Source organism: Nicotiana tabacum, chromosome 18 (assembly GCF_000715075.1).
Source record: "Nicotiana tabacum cultivar K326 chromosome 18, ASM71507v2, whole genome shotgun sequence".
NCBI classification, from domain to species: domain Eukaryota; kingdom Viridiplantae; phylum Streptophyta; class Magnoliopsida; order Solanales; family Solanaceae; genus Nicotiana; species Nicotiana tabacum.
Window position 1 is genome coordinate 43,740,236 of NC_134097.1, and position 17,304 is coordinate 43,757,539.

The following is a 17,304-nucleotide window of genomic DNA, read 5'->3' on the forward strand; positions in this document are numbered from 1 at the left end:
TCTACTCACGAGTCCCCGAGGATTCTGACCTCGATTTGCCCTTCGGTCGTTTCGGGGTATGTTACACCTTGGGGCGTTTCTTCGATCTTCAGTGTATGTTTGGTACCTTTCCTTGTTTGGCTTTGGCTCCTTTACTAGGAGCCTGCTATAATATACTGAGCCCGAGGGGGCTCCCAGTTGGTCGTTCTCGGCCCTAATTTTTATTGATACCGGTTGTGGACATTCGCCCAAGTCACGGCGGAATATTCAACCAAGTTCTGCTTTAGCTGCTTCGAAGCTACCGAGCTTCGTTCATTCAAACCTTAGGTGAAGGCTTGCACTGCCTAGTCAACAGAGATTGGCGGTATCTCCATTCGCTCCATTTGAAAGTGAGATACAAACTCCCTTAACATCTTGTTTTCTCTCTATTTGATTTTGAAGACGTCGGATTTCCTTGTAGCAACCTTGATGGCACCGGCATGTGCCTTTATAAAAGAATCTGCCAGCATGGTGAATGAGTCTATTGAATTCGGGTATAGGTTGTGATACCACATCATGGCCCCTTTTGAAAGTGTTTCCCCGAATTTCTTCAACAGGACGGATTCAATTTCGTCATTTCCCTTTACGGCACAAGTGTAAGTAGTGACGTGCTCTTTGAGATCCGAGGTTCCGTTGTACTTCGAGAGATCGGACATTCTGAATTTCTTTGGGATGGGCATAGGAGCCACAATTAATAGGATTGGCTTTTGTACGAATTTCTTTGAATCAACACCCTTCAGGATCGGGGGTGCGCCCGGGATCTGATTGACCCTCGAATTGTAGGTCTCCACCTTTTTATCATTATCTTTTATCTTCTTTTTGCCCGATTCAATCCTCTTTGTGAGGTCCTCGGGCATCTTCATAATAGCGGGGTCGACTGCTGACCCATTGTTGCTCAATCTTTCCAGTACCTGTTCGGCTCGAGGAGCCGTTTATGGTGCTCCTATGCTTGGGATTGTTTGGTGGCTTTGTAGTTGAGCAATCACCAGTTGTTGTGCCTGCAACATCTCAAAAATGACATGAAGTCTAACCTCTTGTCCCCCCTAAGCTGGGGTTTTCTGAGCTTTTTATTGGTTTTCTTGGCGTATACTCTCGTTAGTATGGGAGCTTATATCAACGTGTTGGGCATTGCATGAGACCACATCTACGGGGATTGGCTCTAGTGCATCCTCAGGGTTTCGTAGTGGTGCACCGACGCCTCGAACAGCTACACCATTCTCTCCATGGTCCTCAGGACCGTTGTTTTCATGTGCATTTACTGAGTTAGACATTTTGACCTGAAATCAAAGATTCTTGGGCAAGAAAAAGTGTAAAAAATAACTCGTGTTTTCAGTAAACCAGCACGAAAACAATCACTATTATTTTTAGCCCCACGATAGGCGCCAAACTGTTTACCTTGAAAATGGTAATTACGATTAGATTTGATTTTGTGGTTCTAAAAATACGTAATTTATTTTTATGCTAGTTGTTAGGCAATAGATGTTAAGTATGAGATAGGTAAGTAAAGTAAGAGTAAGGGTTAGTATGATTATTCAAACTGGAAGGCCGTGAATTGGGCCCCGAGCTGGCCTCGAGGTCGAGCTAGAGGGCTTGACTGGGGCTGACCGATGAAGGTCTAACAGTTCCAAGGGCCTCAAATGGATCTTTATGATCAATGATGAGTAATAAATGAAGAACAATCAATGAAACACAATAAATGTAAGCAATAAATCAAAGGGAAGACAGTAGAGAGTGTTTAAGTTAGAGAGCAGAGAATGTTCTAGTTCTTGTATTGAATATCATGTGTGCAAGAAATAACAAGGGTCCCCTTTATATAGGAGGGGAAATCCCAACATAGTACATATGCATTTATTACAAAGATATGAAGATGGTACAACTATTTAATGTCACGGTACGGACTTGTACTATTCTTGTAGACCTGGTCAGCTTTAGTCACGTGCCTATTGGAAATTTCCCGCTTGTCTAAGATAACCAACGATTTGAGCTGCCCCGAGGTAGAGCATTGGGAACCCTATGGGTCGAACTTCGAGCTATGCTTCGAGGCTTCTGAGGATGGGCTATGAACTGCCATGTGATAACAAAATTAGACTCTCCAATTTTAGCCATATACAATTTCTAAGTGATTTTGATTTCCAGCATTATGCATAAGCAGCGTTCAGGCAAATCCTATAGGCATGATTTCTAAGTGATTCTGGACTCCAATAATACATGGGCAGTGTAGTGATTTCTAGATTAATGCATAGGCAAATTGAATGTTACGAGTCCTATAGACATGATATCTAATCGTTTACATAAAAGTTAGTGAAAACAATCATAGTTCTGAATTACTTATGATGGTTTCATAGGCATGTCTTTTAAACAGGCGACAAAGTAATAGAAAACAATGGGAACGGTCGATTAGAATATTAGAACCCTATAGCCATGATATCTAGATGAGCAGTACACTAAAAGTAATTGAAGTAATTGATAGACTGATTATTCGAAGTCCTATAGGCATAATATATAGATAAGTGAAAACATTGCATTGTTGCGCCCTAAGACATGTTATCTAAGAGTGTTGAATAATAGATATGGAAATAGGTATAGCAAATACTGTAACTAACATGTCTTGACAAATTAAGTGAGGTATGTGCGGGACTCCTATAGGCATCATATCTATCAGTGTACAGAAATAAAGCATGCTAAACAAAAAAAAATAATTAGAGCACATAGATCCTATAGACATGTTCTCCACCCTTTCATGCAAGTACTACAATACCCTTTCTACCCCAATTTCACTAAATCCTCAATTGTTTGTTTACAAATTATTACAAGCCCAAGAAGAAATGAAAATAAGCCTCAGTATTACAATATTGAAATAACTACAGGCCCCACAAGTAGAGCAGGCCCAAGAGACAACCCAGGACTGCCCGAGCCTTCAACGAGCTTATTCTTCGCACTAGCAGCAAACCCAGACCCAAACGCAACTCGAGATTAAAGTATTCCAATTACAAACTTCAAACTCATATATAGACCCATACCAAGCAGAAGTGGAGAATTTACCCACCCAATAGTGACAGATGAACAACTTAACCAAACAAATACTTACTGAATTAGTTAAGAAAACACTAAATCCACACACTCAGTTCTTAGCAGTTATAAGCCAAAGGCACATAGATAGGACAACAGTAAATTGGAAGGCACATGAGACATATATGAGGCAGGTTCATGTTTGTATTTCCAAAAAATAAAGTTTAAAGCGACAATATTGAGCAGCATGAGCTAGCAGGCCATTCACACAGAGTGTCAAGATAAAACATGATTCAGAACCAACCTAAAGAACTTCAAATGACAATCTAGCATAATTATAGGCAGGAAGCAAGTTTAGCACAATTTTATATGAAGATTTTAACATGACAGTCTAATCAGCATAACAACGTACTAGTGGCACAGTTTGGCCGACATATCATTTGGTTGAAGATGAAACTCAACATGATGAGAATTGATCATAGCACAAAGATTCTAGAGAAATTTATGGCAGGTAAAAGAACATATCAGCTATACACTAAGATGACAAGCAGACATCAGGACTCCTGCCTGTTGATCACACATAGGAGAAGAAGTGGAATATTTATCCTAGAAGTATTAGGTAATGCTAAATATTACATTCATCAGGATTGCAAATAGCAAAGAAACATGTTTAGGCTAGATATTAAGACAGTATTGTATCACAGGATCCATATAGTTATGGCCAGTTTGTCAAGAATAATTTATTAAACACAAAACTCGGCATAAAGGAATTCATTCAAGCAAAGAGATGATCACCTAAGAGTTTCAATATAAGAAACCAAGGAAAGGCATGAGAAGGGTCTCATAACAAACAATAGGTGATCAAAACAGTCAAAGTCATTAAAATTGCACACATATAATAGGCATGCGTCGAAGCTTAAAGCTCAAACAGGTTCAGATGCTAGAAAACACATAGGCACATAATTGATTCCAAAGGAAAACAAGAATACCAACAGAGACGAACAACAGCACATTGATTCACAAAGGCCTAAATTACATGAGCATGAAAAGCATGAACACAAGCAAAAAATAAAATTATAAGAGTCTCAGTACTCACCAGTGTGCAGAAGTAATGAGCAAATATGGTAGAAAATTAAATTCCAACAGCACTTTAATCGTCAACAGCAAAGAACAACAAAACCTCCCAAAATTCCAGTGCGACAGAGTTCCCAAGGGTTTCAGGTGAACCCCGGGCAGTGCTCGCATTGAGAAAGAGCAATGATCGATTTTTTGGTGGCCTTGGCTTTTAGCCGGCCAAGGTCTCAAATTTTAAAATAGTATAGAATGAGAGAATAAGAGAGAGTGACAATCGTTAATTTCAGTGAAAGGTCCCTTTTAGGGGAATTAGGGGAGGGGTATATATAGTGTTGAAATTGAACAAACAAACAAGGAAAAGAATCAATTAAATATAAATAAGGAAAGAAAATATCGCATACAATCAGTAATAGAGCCAGCAAAGGAAGAAATCGAATCCCAAACCCTAATTGGGGATTGACGTTTGAAATCGGCCAACTGGCGTGAGGAATCAAGCCTCTCTTCATGTATATGGACGAAATATTGTCCAAATCCCCAAGATCAAAGGTGATCTAGCCCGATCTTAGAAAGTCACACTAACCAAAATTGCACAAGTACTCAAGTAATTCCACATATGTGTTCATAATAGCGAGGTATTACAAGTAAGGTAAGTGAATCACGAGATGATTACATTTCCCTGTCGGAATCGGAGAGAGATTGGTAAGGTGGTTATTAGGGATTCACAGAAGAGAGAAGAGGAGGATTTGGGGGCGTCTATTTAGGGGAACTCTCTCTAGGGTTTAGGGGTAAGGAATATAAGGAGAGTGAGGGGTTTATTGTGGGTCGTGGTCATTTGAGATCAACGGCCGAGATTAGAGGGTGCTAGGGTCAGGTAAAGCGGGTCGTTGATGGGGCAGGTCTGTTGGTTTGTTTGGTTTTGGGCTTCATGGGTTTAATCGAATGGGCTAGGTGCCTTGGGCTTGAATTTGGTTCGAAAATTAGCCTAAAATTGGGCTATAAATTAAAATATACGAAAATTGTTAATAAAATAATTTTTAAAACTATTTAATAGATAATAAAATATTACGCGTGCAATAAAGTGATTAAAACAATAACTCATTATTATAAAAAATATAAAATGCTATTTTGGTACAAATATTGTAATAGAGAATGTAATTATGCATGAACATAGGCTACTATTGCAAAATTATGCAAATAGCTCAAAAATACAAATATGCTTATATAAAATAAAGTTAAAATATTCTAGAACATATATGTAGATGCAAATAATAACATTGGGTAATTAAATCATCACAAAATAAATTAAGGGGTAACTAATTTAAATGCAAGAAATTTAATTTTAAAACCCTAAAAATTATGAAAAAATTATAAAAATATTGTATAAATATTGTAAATTAAATAATGATGCAAAATGATATTTTAAAAATATATATACTATTTGAAAAAATATGAGGGTAAAATTTGGTAACAACTACCCCTTAGCATTTGGGTTGATTGTATTATTTGTGTTATGTGAAAGTCTTGTATGCAAGGTGAGGAGTGGTATACGGGCTATATGTGGTATTTGACTGGTTTAGATTATCTAGACTCCTTCCGTGCCTTTAATTGAATTGTCATAACATGTCATATCTTTCATTGTTAATATACTCTTATATGCTCTATTTGACGTTGTTAGCACTTATTCTACCTCTTACTTGTTATTTTGCTCTTATATACTTTAGTTAAAGTTATTTCCTTCCTTATTGTCTTGCTACCTCTTAATTGTTGAATCACTTTTAATTGAAGTTGTTATTTCATGGAATATCATCTTTTTGAGTTATTGGTGTTGAAGTTGTAATAATTGTCATCACATCGAGGCGAAGTTGTTAATTGTTGAGATACCTTTTCTTGTTGAGAATTCTCATTCATTGTGTTATTTTTGAAATTCTTTTACACACTGTGGTTGAGCCATGGCTATTTATTGTGAAAATATTGGTGTTGTTGACTTTGTGGAAAGTTGTGGCAAGTTGTGGCATATTGGCACTTATGGTGTGAGTTATGATTGTGTTGTGAGATTGATATGCGGTGGTATAATGCTAGGTATTGATATGCATGCGGTGAGATATGGTGGGCTTAATACGCTTGTTTCTAGTAGGGGAACTACTTGAAGCCACGCGGTGAGAGAAGATGGGCTAAAACGCGTGTAGCTATTTTGACAAAAATGATTTTCAAAACTAAATGTAAGGCTCACGCGGTTATATAAAGAATGATTGTGATTGAACTAGTGAAATGTGAATACAAAGTGGTACCTCGGTTGTGATTTTCGTTGTACATTCCATGTTGGAACAACTTGTTAATTTGAATGGTCATTGTTCTTCCTTCAATCATCCATCCGCATTTTGACTGTATTTAGTTATGCGTTCTAATCTTGGTGTTGGAACGATTGTGGATTCATGTGTGAGTCATGCTTTCTAAGCGATTTGTTGTGTTGCTTTAACATGTCAATCTGTGACTCTGTTATAACTTGGTGAATTGATTGTCAATATGAATTTAATTATGTGGAGTCACTATATCATATTTTGTTGAGTTGTTGGTAATATAATGGTTTGAATAAAAGAATTATTAACATGTTTTATTCTATGTGCCTCTTAAGATAGAACTCGTTATCTCACTCGATGCCTTATTATTCTAAATGGTTATCGCACTTTCACTATAATTGGCTTCTCAAATTATACTCATCTCCCTATTAGATGTTACCTTACTTAAAATAGTTACCGTGTTTTTATTTAACAAGTTCTATATTTAATTCGTTACTTTAACTTATGTTTTTCTTTGTTTAAAACTCAACTCATCTTATACTCTGTTTCGTACAAATTGTATATTATTTTACTTTATTTAATTTTTAAATAAACTCATTATTTTATTTGACACCTTACCTTATTCAAGATTATTATTATATTTTTGTAGTGTCTAAATAAGTCTTTCGTTCATCTAAATTAATATTTATCACGGTTGCAAAGTACATGGTAGGACGTGGGCTTTGTTGTGCGAAGGTGATTGTTATTGTGGGCACGAGGTGCCATATGTGTAAGATTTGAAAATTGTAGTTAATGACTTCTGATTTATGAGGCGTGATGCCTCGGATAGTTCTTATTGTAAGTCCATGCGTTAGGAGTGATTTGATTATTTGAGTTGTCAACCGTTTTTTCCTTATTTGAATTCGTTTACATCTCATCGATGCTCTGATTATGTTGTTTATTTATTACTAGCTTATTACTTGCTATAATTTATGTTTCTATTACTTTATTATTGGTTGTAAATCAATAATTTTTCCATTGTTGGTCTTACATTGATGTTCTTTCCATTGTTAGCTTATGTATATCTTGAACAGGTTTCTATGTCTAGTAGGTGTCTTAACATGGCCTCGTCACTACTCTACCGAGGTTAGACTTGCTACTTATTGGGTCCTGTTGTGGTGTACTCATGGTATGCTTCTGCACATTTTTGTGCATATCCAAGTATTCTGATTGTGTTGTTGAGAGTTGTGTCTGCGCGGTGAGAGACTTCAAGGTATACCTGCTTGACGTTCGCAGGCCTTGGAGTCACCATCTTACTTCATTATGCTACTGTTAAATTGTAATTCAAAATAGTATTGTGTTAAGAAATTCTATTGTATTTTAGTAGTGCTTATGACTCCGTACTACCGGTTTTGGGAAATGTAAAACTATTGGCCGCTTGCGGCTATGTATGTGATTTAATGGTTTATGATAAATGATAAATAGCTCAATTCTGTTATTAAATCAGCATGTGTTACGCTTACCTAGTCTTAGAGATAAGGTGCCATCACGACATCCTAAAGTGGAAAATTGGGGTAGTGACACATGACATGATACTAATAACTTATAAAGCAAGTGACTCAACACATAACAAATGTGTGGCTTTTCTTTGAAAAGAAGATTCCAATAACATTGAAGACAATACTGCTTGCTTATCTCAATTGAAAGAAGGATATATCGGAGGAGACAGAATAAAGCACATTTCACTAAGTTCTTTTTCAGACGAATGATCTTCAAAAGAATGGTGATATCAATGTGCAACAGATTCGTTCAATTAATAATATGGCTAATTTGCACCAAATCTCTATCGACGTCAACCTTCAAGAAGCTAGTGTATAAGATTGGGATGCTCAGGCTCAAAGATATGAATTGATGCTCTCATTAGGGGAAGTTAATACGCGTTGTACTCTTTTTTCTTTATTAGATTTTGTTCCATTGGGTTTTCCTTGAAAGGTTTTTAAGGAGGCAACCAAAAGATGTATTTCTAAACATGTGTACTCTTTTTCTTTCACTAGAATTTTTTTTCCCACTGGGTTTTATTTTAGTTAAGGTTTTAACGAGACACATTATCTGTTGAATAGACATTCAAGGAGAAGCGTTATAAATAGAATTGTATTTAAGGTGTATGTCTATCTTTTAGAGAGTTTCTAGAATTTGTTACTTTGTGGCTAAGTAACTTTTCTCATATAAATAGAGAGGTTTTATCTCATTGTAATTGATCTCAAACCAATAAGAATTCTCTCTCTATTTCTCTTCTTCTTTTATTGTTTTATATAACATATAGTTAAATGTTTTGCTTTAACCTCCTCACGATGCCAAGGTTTTTATTATTGCAAACACAAAATAGAGACTAAAAATATCAAAATAAAGCCAAAGACATTTAGGAAAATGATAAATCCTTTTGCATCATAAATTAAGAATGCATAAATCTAAAATGAGACAGTACGTTACAGCTTCCAAAACTTAACTGTAATGATTCGATCTTAACTTCGAAGAAATAATGTGCCTTTTCGAGACCATCCTTTACTTTCTTTACTCTACGTTAAAACTAATTCTTCAAATAAAATACATTTCTCGGAAAAAATTCATCTCATATTGTATTCCCAAGAAAAGAATGGTGAACTTGAAAAACTATTTATTTCCGTCTTTGCTGAAAGATTTGAGTTATTGGCTTATTGGTACTTCAAAGCTTAGGGTTACTCGGGTTCAAGCCCTCAAAATGGAGAAATTGATGGTAGGGAGCGCTTCCCCCGCAAAGCTGGATTGGCTGGCAGCGGCGGAGGAGGAGGGGGGGGGGGGGCAGTGGATATCGAATACTAAATAATTAAAATAAAAAGAAGCTTAGGATTACAGGTATCATTGTATCACAGGTACATTAAGGTCTTCATGAAACTAAGACCAGCTTTTATCTAAGGACGAGAGATCGTTTCAAATTCACAATATTCTGAACACAGTATGGAAGAAGATCTAAAAGTCAAAGACAGAAAAAAAATCATAAGTTTCCTCTGTTTATACACGCAGCTTCTTTCCAGGTTGTATTTCACCGTCCTCAAGCATTTCACCTTTCTCCTTCTCCGTCTTCTTTCTGGTGAGTATTTTGTTTATCTTATGCAGCTCATTGGTAAGTTTCTGCTCTTTGTTTTGTTTCCTGGTCTTCCTACCATCCTGCATTTTCACTCCAAACTGGAATGCAGCTTTTGGCATTGCTTCCTTCTGCTCATTGTACGTTGCCCACTCCTCCTCTGTCTCAAAGTCCCATCGGTGAAGCCGACCCTTTGCCTGTAGAAAGATTAATCTTTTATCAAATACTATCCATCACAACAGAGGTTTCTGACTGACACCACCACGTTAAGTTGCAGTTGATTTCTCTGACAAGTGTTATTGATCAAGCAGATACAACTAAGAAGCGCCAACAATTTTCAGGCTTGTGAGGCAATAAATTCTTACCCTTTACACTGATCAAAATTTTTAACACATAATGTAGGTTCAAAAGGTGGCGGAAGGGGTAAACCAAGGAATGACGTGCAAAATTAATGGACTTGATCTTCAGCAAGAATAGAACATCACTTACACGTCCACCCATGTCCATTTTTGACAAATCAGCTTCATCATCACTGTCAACAATCTCACGATTGTACTCTTGGTAACCAGGATAGCACTCAGAATAGCTTTCAGAAATGAAATTAGGATCCTTCTCTCTGGCATCTCTCTCTCTCAGCTGTTGAAGCCTTTGATCATCCCTCTTGAATACTGAACCTAGCCCTCTATCCTTTTCCTCTTGACTCATAAATCGTGGATCCTGTAGAACACCATCATCAGCTTGCATATCATAATTCTGCTGGAGATATTGCTCGGGATAAGCCAGCTGCTCAGAATACTGATAATCTTGCCATTCTGGTTGGTAAACACCAGCTAGTGCTTGTGCTTGCATAGCATCATATCCATTCTGGACAGAACAAACAGATTCAACAATCAAAAGATGAATATCAGTTGCAACACATAGAGCCATCTAATTAAGGTAGTAATTACAGGAAAGTCGATGCTGGACAAATATGACGACAGCATCCAACTTCATCTTTTCTTCAGAGAAATGCAGAACAAAGATTGAAGCATGCAAATTTTGTTAGCAAATATTACGAAGCCTTTTTAACAGGAAAGGTCTAATTATGCTCTAAGACTCAAAACTGACTCACCGCCTGTTGCCAATCATGAGAAGGCTCAGATGGCGGGACTGGGCCATAGGCAGGTTCACTGAAATATGAGGTCCTCTCTTTGTTTCGAGGAGATTCTTCCATATCCTCCGATACAGGGCTTTGACCCATATCTCCAGCAGGAATAGAGTAGTCAACACCTTCCCCTACAAAGATATCTTCCTCTTCAACTCTAGCTACAGCAGGTCCCTGATTCTCTTTTCTTTCTAAATGGTTCTTTTTAGGAAGCGGTGCAGATTGAGGCACAGTTTCTGTATCATTTTGGCTCTTTGATGCATCAGACTTCGATACTTCGTCGTAACCATTGGATATAACAGTCTTCCCTGCACAATATTAAAAATTATTGTCAGAACAAGGGAACCGGAAGCACATCCCTTCATCAATTAAGAGAAGAGATAACAAAACCCCCCAAAAGCCAAAAGTACAAAGCCCTGCCCTTTACCAATGAATAGGAGACCCCAAAAGCCCAAATTCACTTCCGAGAAACACATAATAGACTCCAGCGAACCAAATGATTTTGTTTAATCTCCATGGAAATACGGAATAATATACCTACATATCTAGTAATCAACTACCGTTGTGCCCCACATGACATTCCTCTAATTTTTACCCTGTGCCCTAGTAATCAAAGATGAATAAAGCAACATTCTATCCCGCCTACAAACATTCTACTTCTTTATAGGAAACCAGGCCCAAATTCACTTTTGTGAGCAAGAATATAATAGATATACCAAAAGCATGCAGCGGCACCAATCAGAAATCAGAGAAAAGGTTTTCACCAAATAAATTGGATATATGAGAATCTACATCACATTCAGACTATGAGCAAATGTTCAGAAAATACAAGTAAAGGTTAAGAGGCATGAATGCTAAGCACCTTTGCCATCTTTTTCCTTCTTCTTCTTCTTGAGAACTTTTCCTGATGATCCAAGGCGGAGATAGGACATGATTTTAGCTATTCGGTCTAGAACAGAACCATCAACACTGACTGTAACCATTTCCTGCAAAAAAGAGGTGAGGTAACCCATTTAGATGGAAAAGTAAGTCATTGCCTGACAGCAGTGGAATATGGGGAAAAAAGAAACACCTCAGGGACTGGACAGTCAGCTTTGCTCCTGTGTAGAGTGGTCGGAATATCAGTGTTGTATCCACTCTCCTGCCAGACAAACATGAACCATAAGCATGAGAAGAAAAAGAGACCACGAAAGAAAAAACTCTCACAGTAAATGCAAGCATTAAAATAACAGAATAGTTCACAACTTTTTCACCATGCAGATTACACATCTGTTCACCATGTATTTTAGCATTAAAATGATGCTACTTCAATGATTTTAGCATTTAACTCCCAACAACCCCCCCCCCCCCCCACACACACACACACACACGCAAACACACAAACAAAGAAAGAAAAGACCTTCAGCATATACTTGACAAGGACAAGACAGTACATCCCAGCCATAAGAAACAAACTCTAATTTCCCTACAGCATTTTCCCTTCTTTTACTTGGGAAAGCGGGGTGGGTAAAGAGGAGCTGTATGGATAAAATGGCTGCACCCTTTTGCAAAACAATAACTATGATTGAATAAAGAACTTATCAAGCTTCTCAGCTAGCTACCACAAGCACAAAATTTCTTTTACTATTATCATGTCCAACCGCCATATGAAAAAGATCTTAGGGCACAAAGCAGTATAAGAAAACTCAATCAGTGGTCTGCGAAAATGATCCCTTCTCGGGCAAATAGAATCCTGGAATCACACAAATAAGAGGAGAGGAAGTAAAAAAGAGAAACATACCATATTAAAAATAAAAGACATCCGTCCAGGAAGAAACATTTCATTGGTCTTTATAACAGTCTGAGGCTTGATCATCCATTGGTATACTGACTGCAACCCAAAGCTTACCAATCACTCTATTGAAACATAATAACACCTAGCAACAACTATAGATATTCGAGACTCTGAAGCAATTAAAGAGCTAATGCACCTTGGCAGTTGCAGTACGGAATGACATCTGCTGATCTTCCTTTGATGCTCTGCTAGCAAAAGAGATGGAATGGAATAATTAAACAGAACATTATCCGGACCAATTGCTTCTTAGACATGGTATAGAAAAAAACATTTCACAAAAAATGCTTGTTAGTTCATAAATAAACAAAAAGATGTTATCAAGTCACACAAGCATCTCATGATAGTGGTCATAAATCAAGGGTAATGCAAGGAAAACCTATAGGAACATCTACAAAAAAACCTCGTATCTGAAACTATTGTCTTACGCATGGAAACTACACATGGATCAACTTTATTAGCTCAAAATTGCATCAACCATTCCAGACAAATTGACAGGCCCTTAGACTGTCAGTTGCTTATGCCTTAATTTTAAAGTCAAGGAATCTTGCATCCAGTTAAGCGACAAAGCAATCAGTAGTTACCTAGGTTTTCCCTCATACTCATCTCCAGCATCTGGCTTCTTATCTATTTCACTTCTCACTTTGTGAAGTAAAGCATAATCTAACCCTTTAACCAAATGTGTGTGTTCCACATCACCTGATACACGATCAGTCAAAAAAACGGTTGGTCAGCTGAACAGAACAGCTAAATCAATTAGAACATATATCAAGAAAACCGAGCTGAAAATAAGCCAACTCGTTTGGGCATACAATTAGAAATATACCCTTCCATAATAACACGAGGAAACTCTCTTCTTTAAGTTAGCTGTTCTATAATATCTTCTTAATTCCAAAAGCAAGCTGGAAAATCAGAAATACTCTTTACGTATTGTATAGAAACAGCAGTTTAGCAGGCAGACTAACCTCCAAGATACTTGCTCTTCTCAATAGATAATTTGTGAGCATCAGCAGACCTGCCAACAAGTTTTAAAACATGAAATGTGTATGAAAATACTCTTTTACCGTCAACTATATCCAAGGCAAAAACTACAGCAACTTCTAATGTTGCTCCTTTGGTGACCTAGGTCACAAGTTCAAGGCACGGAAACATACTCTTTGCAGAAAACTGATGGCAAGGTTGCGCACCATTTTTGCCTAAAAAATTTCCTTGCGTCCAGTGTTTGCACCAATTCAATAAATACATGACACGTGTCTTCATATACACTCTAATAATACATATTTTCGCCTTAATTTATTACTTAACCATACTAAATTAGAATACTTTGGTGTAAACACCGGGTGAAGGAAGTTCTTCCCCCTACCCTGCACTAGCACCGAAGCACTTCGTGTGCAGGGCAAGGCCCCTATATAGCTAGCTCTCAAATAAAGAGCTGGAAAAACAAAAAGGAATATACAAAAAAGAAAAAAGGGAGTTGAGAGATATTACAGAAGATCAACATTGCCGGGAGGAGCGACAGCATGAAAAGCACCCAATTCAGTGAGTTCATAATCCGGATTTTGGTCTTCTCTCCTTTCTTTAGCTCTGTCTCTGTACTTTGGTAGTTCCGGTTCTTCCGCCTTCTCTTCTCTGTAATAAAACTTCTCACTTTTCAGCAATAGTTACCAAATTATGGAGCTATTCAAATTCCACAGTTCCAAATTCAATTGAGATTTTTACAAAAACTCACACAACGCCATAATAATAGAAGAAATGAAGAAAAGTTAAATTTAAAAAAAAAATGGATATCAGAGAATGGAAAACGAACTTCTTGTGACGAATTATCTTTTCCTTGTGATTTCGTTTGGAGGAAGACATGGTTTTGAAAGCTTATTCCCCAAATTGCAGATTAGGGCGAAGAGCGAGGAGGAAGACGATGACTATAGAGCCTATAGATTGGTAAAGAATTGAAAAGACAAAAACAACCTTCAGCTTCTGTATAAGCGTCATTAAAATATGGGCCTACCCGAACAGTGTAAAAGGCTTTTAATGGATTTCACATTTGGGCCACAAGGAGGGTGATTTGCAGGGAGAAATTTAAAAATAGCCAGATTTACAACTGATCATTCAAAAATAGCCCAGTTTCAAAAGTAATTAAAATTTAGCCACTTTTCATGTAAAGATAAATCTGAGCGAAAACACTGTTTAAAACCCCGGAAAATACGCCCGTATATTATACTGGAGTTCCAGCATAAGTATGCTTGAACTCCAGCATATTATACGGGAGTTCCAGGATAACTATGCTGGAACTCCCGCATAATATGTTGGAGTTCCAGCATAAGTACACTAGAACTCCAGCATAATATACTGGAGTTCCAGCAAGTATAAATGTCCAGTATAATATACTGGAGTTTGGAGCACCGGTGCTCCAGTCTTCCGTATATTATACAGGAGTCAGCAAAGTATATCGGTCCAGCATAATATGCTGGAGTTCGTACACAGATGCACCGAACTCCCGTATATTATGCGGGACCGATCTCTGTTGCAGCAAAATAGTGGTTATTTTTCATTGACTTCGTAAACCGTGGCTATTTTTGAATGACCAGTCCGAAAAATGGCTATATTGTGCTATTTTAACTGATTTGCATGAAGTGAAAATCTTAGTTTTAAACATTTTAAGCCCAAACTATTTACTTTTTAATACTCAAGCCTAAACTATTTGTTTTTCATATCCATGCAATCCAGACTATTTTTGCGGCCCACCCATTAGCAGATTCTCATACCCAGCTCAAGCTATTTCACCTAGCAGCCCACACAATTAGCGAATTCTCAAACCCACCATCATTTAATGCCTCATTTAATTTGTCTTCATCCTTTATCGCTATAGACTTAGTTTCAAAACCTCCATAGCCAAATCATGGGAACCCATATTTCACCCAGCATTTACTGATTCTATTTTTGCATTTTTCTTTAGATTTTGTTCCATCTCTTCGTCTAATAGTAATTTTTGAGGGAAATTTTTGGATGTGAAAGTACATTTTAGTGAAAGTAATTTTCAAAATCATAGAATGTTTGTGTTTTTCTTTGTACTTTTGTGAATCAATGTGTGTGAGTTATTGTTTTCACTATGGGTCGGAAGCATTGTTCGCATAGATGGTGGCGTCGTGCACACACATTATTCTTCAACCCAAGTAGCTGCTGAATATGTTCCTCAGTCATGCCCGGTCCTAATTTTTTATTATTTTCTGATTCTCTGGCGGTGTTTAGTCCTAACCCAGCAGTATGCGTGTTGAAAACGTAATTGAAAATATAGAATTAGAAGGGGGCAAGGCAACAATATTGATGCTTCGTCAGTTGATGAAACTCCCTGTCAGTAATTACCCAAAATAAATTCTGAACTAGTCATAGCTGGTATTGCGGTGAATGATAAGGGAAAAGCTAAAGTTGTTGAGGATTCTGAGTTAGGGGAAAGCTAACGTGAATCCATGCCTGAAATAGAGACTCAACCAATCGATGTTGATTGTAGTGATGGTTCTTAAGTAAAGAAGAAAAAGATTGGTGTCGCATCCAAGAAGGTAATTTTCTTAAAATTAGGATATGTGCTTTTGAATATATAGCACATTGTTATTTTTTGATTTCCTAGTATACTTTTATATTATATTATAGTTATACTTAGTTGTGGAAACTGGAAATGAACTCATACAATTGTATACCTGGTTAGTATAGCTATATAATACATTGGTATCATATGTTTGTTGGAACCTCAGTTGCGGGAACGACCCCATATAACTATATACCCTGTTGGTATAGCTATATACTGTATTGCTATTATACCTTTTTGGCAGTATTAACTTCCTTTAATTGGCACGCTATCTGATTTTTCTTTAATAATAGTAGTAGTACCGTACAATATCTTAAAATAGTATATTATATTAATATGTGGTACACTATTTTTTGATTTTTCACTTTATTCATATGTGTTATGTAATAGTAGAATAGTCATACATAGTTGGCGGGAATTAACCAGTAGAACTATATAATATGTTGGTATAATTATATGTCATATTGGTATCATATGGTAGTTGTAACATTTTTTTGCTTGTTTTAGCTATATTTTTAAGTGAATTCTATTTCTAAAATTATTTATATGCTCATGTTTTGCATTGTTGAGATTCCCTTGTGCCTATGGACATAGAGTATATGTATGCAATAGTTTTTATAGTTATAGGCAGTTGTTGGAACAACCCCGTACAACTATATACCATGTTAGTATAGCCGGTCATTTTGATATATTGGTGTCATATGCTTTTGGATCCTTTTTTGGTTGTATTGGCTGCATTTAATTGGTACACTATTTATTTTTCCTTTAATAATAGTAGTATCGTACAGTATCTTAAAAATACTTAGCTGCATACCTTTTTTATTTTTCTCTTTATACATGTCTGTTATGTAATAGTAGTATAGTCATTTATAGTTGTCGGGAATTAGCGAGTAGAACTGTATACCATGTTGGTATAGTTATATATCATATTGGTATCATATGGTAGTTATATCATTTTTGGTTGTTTTAGTTGCATTTTTAAGTGAATTATATTTCTAAACTTATTTATACGAACATGTTTTGCGGTGTTGGGATTTCCTTGTATCTATGGACAAAGATTATAAACCAAAGGTAGATTGGATACCAACTGCAATGCCATTCGTCTGTTGAAAGAGAATTTAACAAAGACGCAACTTCGAATGTTTAAGAAAACATGCTTTGGATATTTTTTTGATCTGCCACCAGTTACTGTACAGATTCGGGTTATGCACCATTTACTTATTAGAGAAGTACATCATGAGGTGAAAAATG

The 17,304-nt window shown here is 36.7% G+C and overlaps 1 protein-coding gene across 2 annotated transcripts; it reads right to left on the reverse strand.

Moving 5' to 3' along the window:
• Positions 1-9,240: 9,240 nt before the first annotated feature.
• Positions 9,241-14,429, reverse strand: LOC107791032 (suppressor of mec-8 and unc-52 protein homolog 2). 2 transcript variants are annotated; one of them, XM_016613021.2, is made up of 11 exons: positions 14,281-14,429; positions 13,962-14,102; positions 13,439-13,488; positions 13,058-13,172; positions 12,613-12,661; positions 12,423-12,512; positions 11,715-11,783; positions 11,505-11,628; positions 10,610-10,950; positions 9,988-10,362; positions 9,241-9,695 (listed from the first exon to the last, which is right to left on the reverse strand). In XM_016613021.2, the coding sequence occupies exons 1-11, from the start codon at positions 14,328-14,330 to the stop codon at positions 9,426-9,428; spliced, it is 1,674 nt and encodes a 557-aa protein (XP_016468507.1). In that variant the 5' UTR covers positions 14,331-14,429; the 3' UTR covers positions 9,241-9,425. The 2 variants fall into 2 exon arrangements, with proteins under 2 accessions (XP_016468507.1, XP_016468506.1); XM_016613020.2 differs by having other exon boundaries at positions 12,613-12,664.
• Between the last annotated feature and the right edge of the window lie 2,875 nt (positions 14,430-17,304).

Bases quoted from the DNA above. Each gene is read 5' to 3' on its own strand.
- LOC107791032 (XM_016613020.2), bottom strand. From the start codon at position 14,330: ATGTCTTCCTCCAAACGAAATCACAAGGAAAAGATAATTCGTCACAAG. The intron at 12,665-13,057 runs GTAACTACTGAT...CTCTTTTGCTAG, and splicing joins GAGTATGAGGGAAAACCTAG to CAGAGCATCAAAGGAAGATC. The intron at 11,629-11,714 runs GTGTTTCTTTTT...TCTTTTTTGCAG, and splicing joins CTGACTGTCCAGTCCCTGAG to GAAATGGTTACAGTCAGTGT.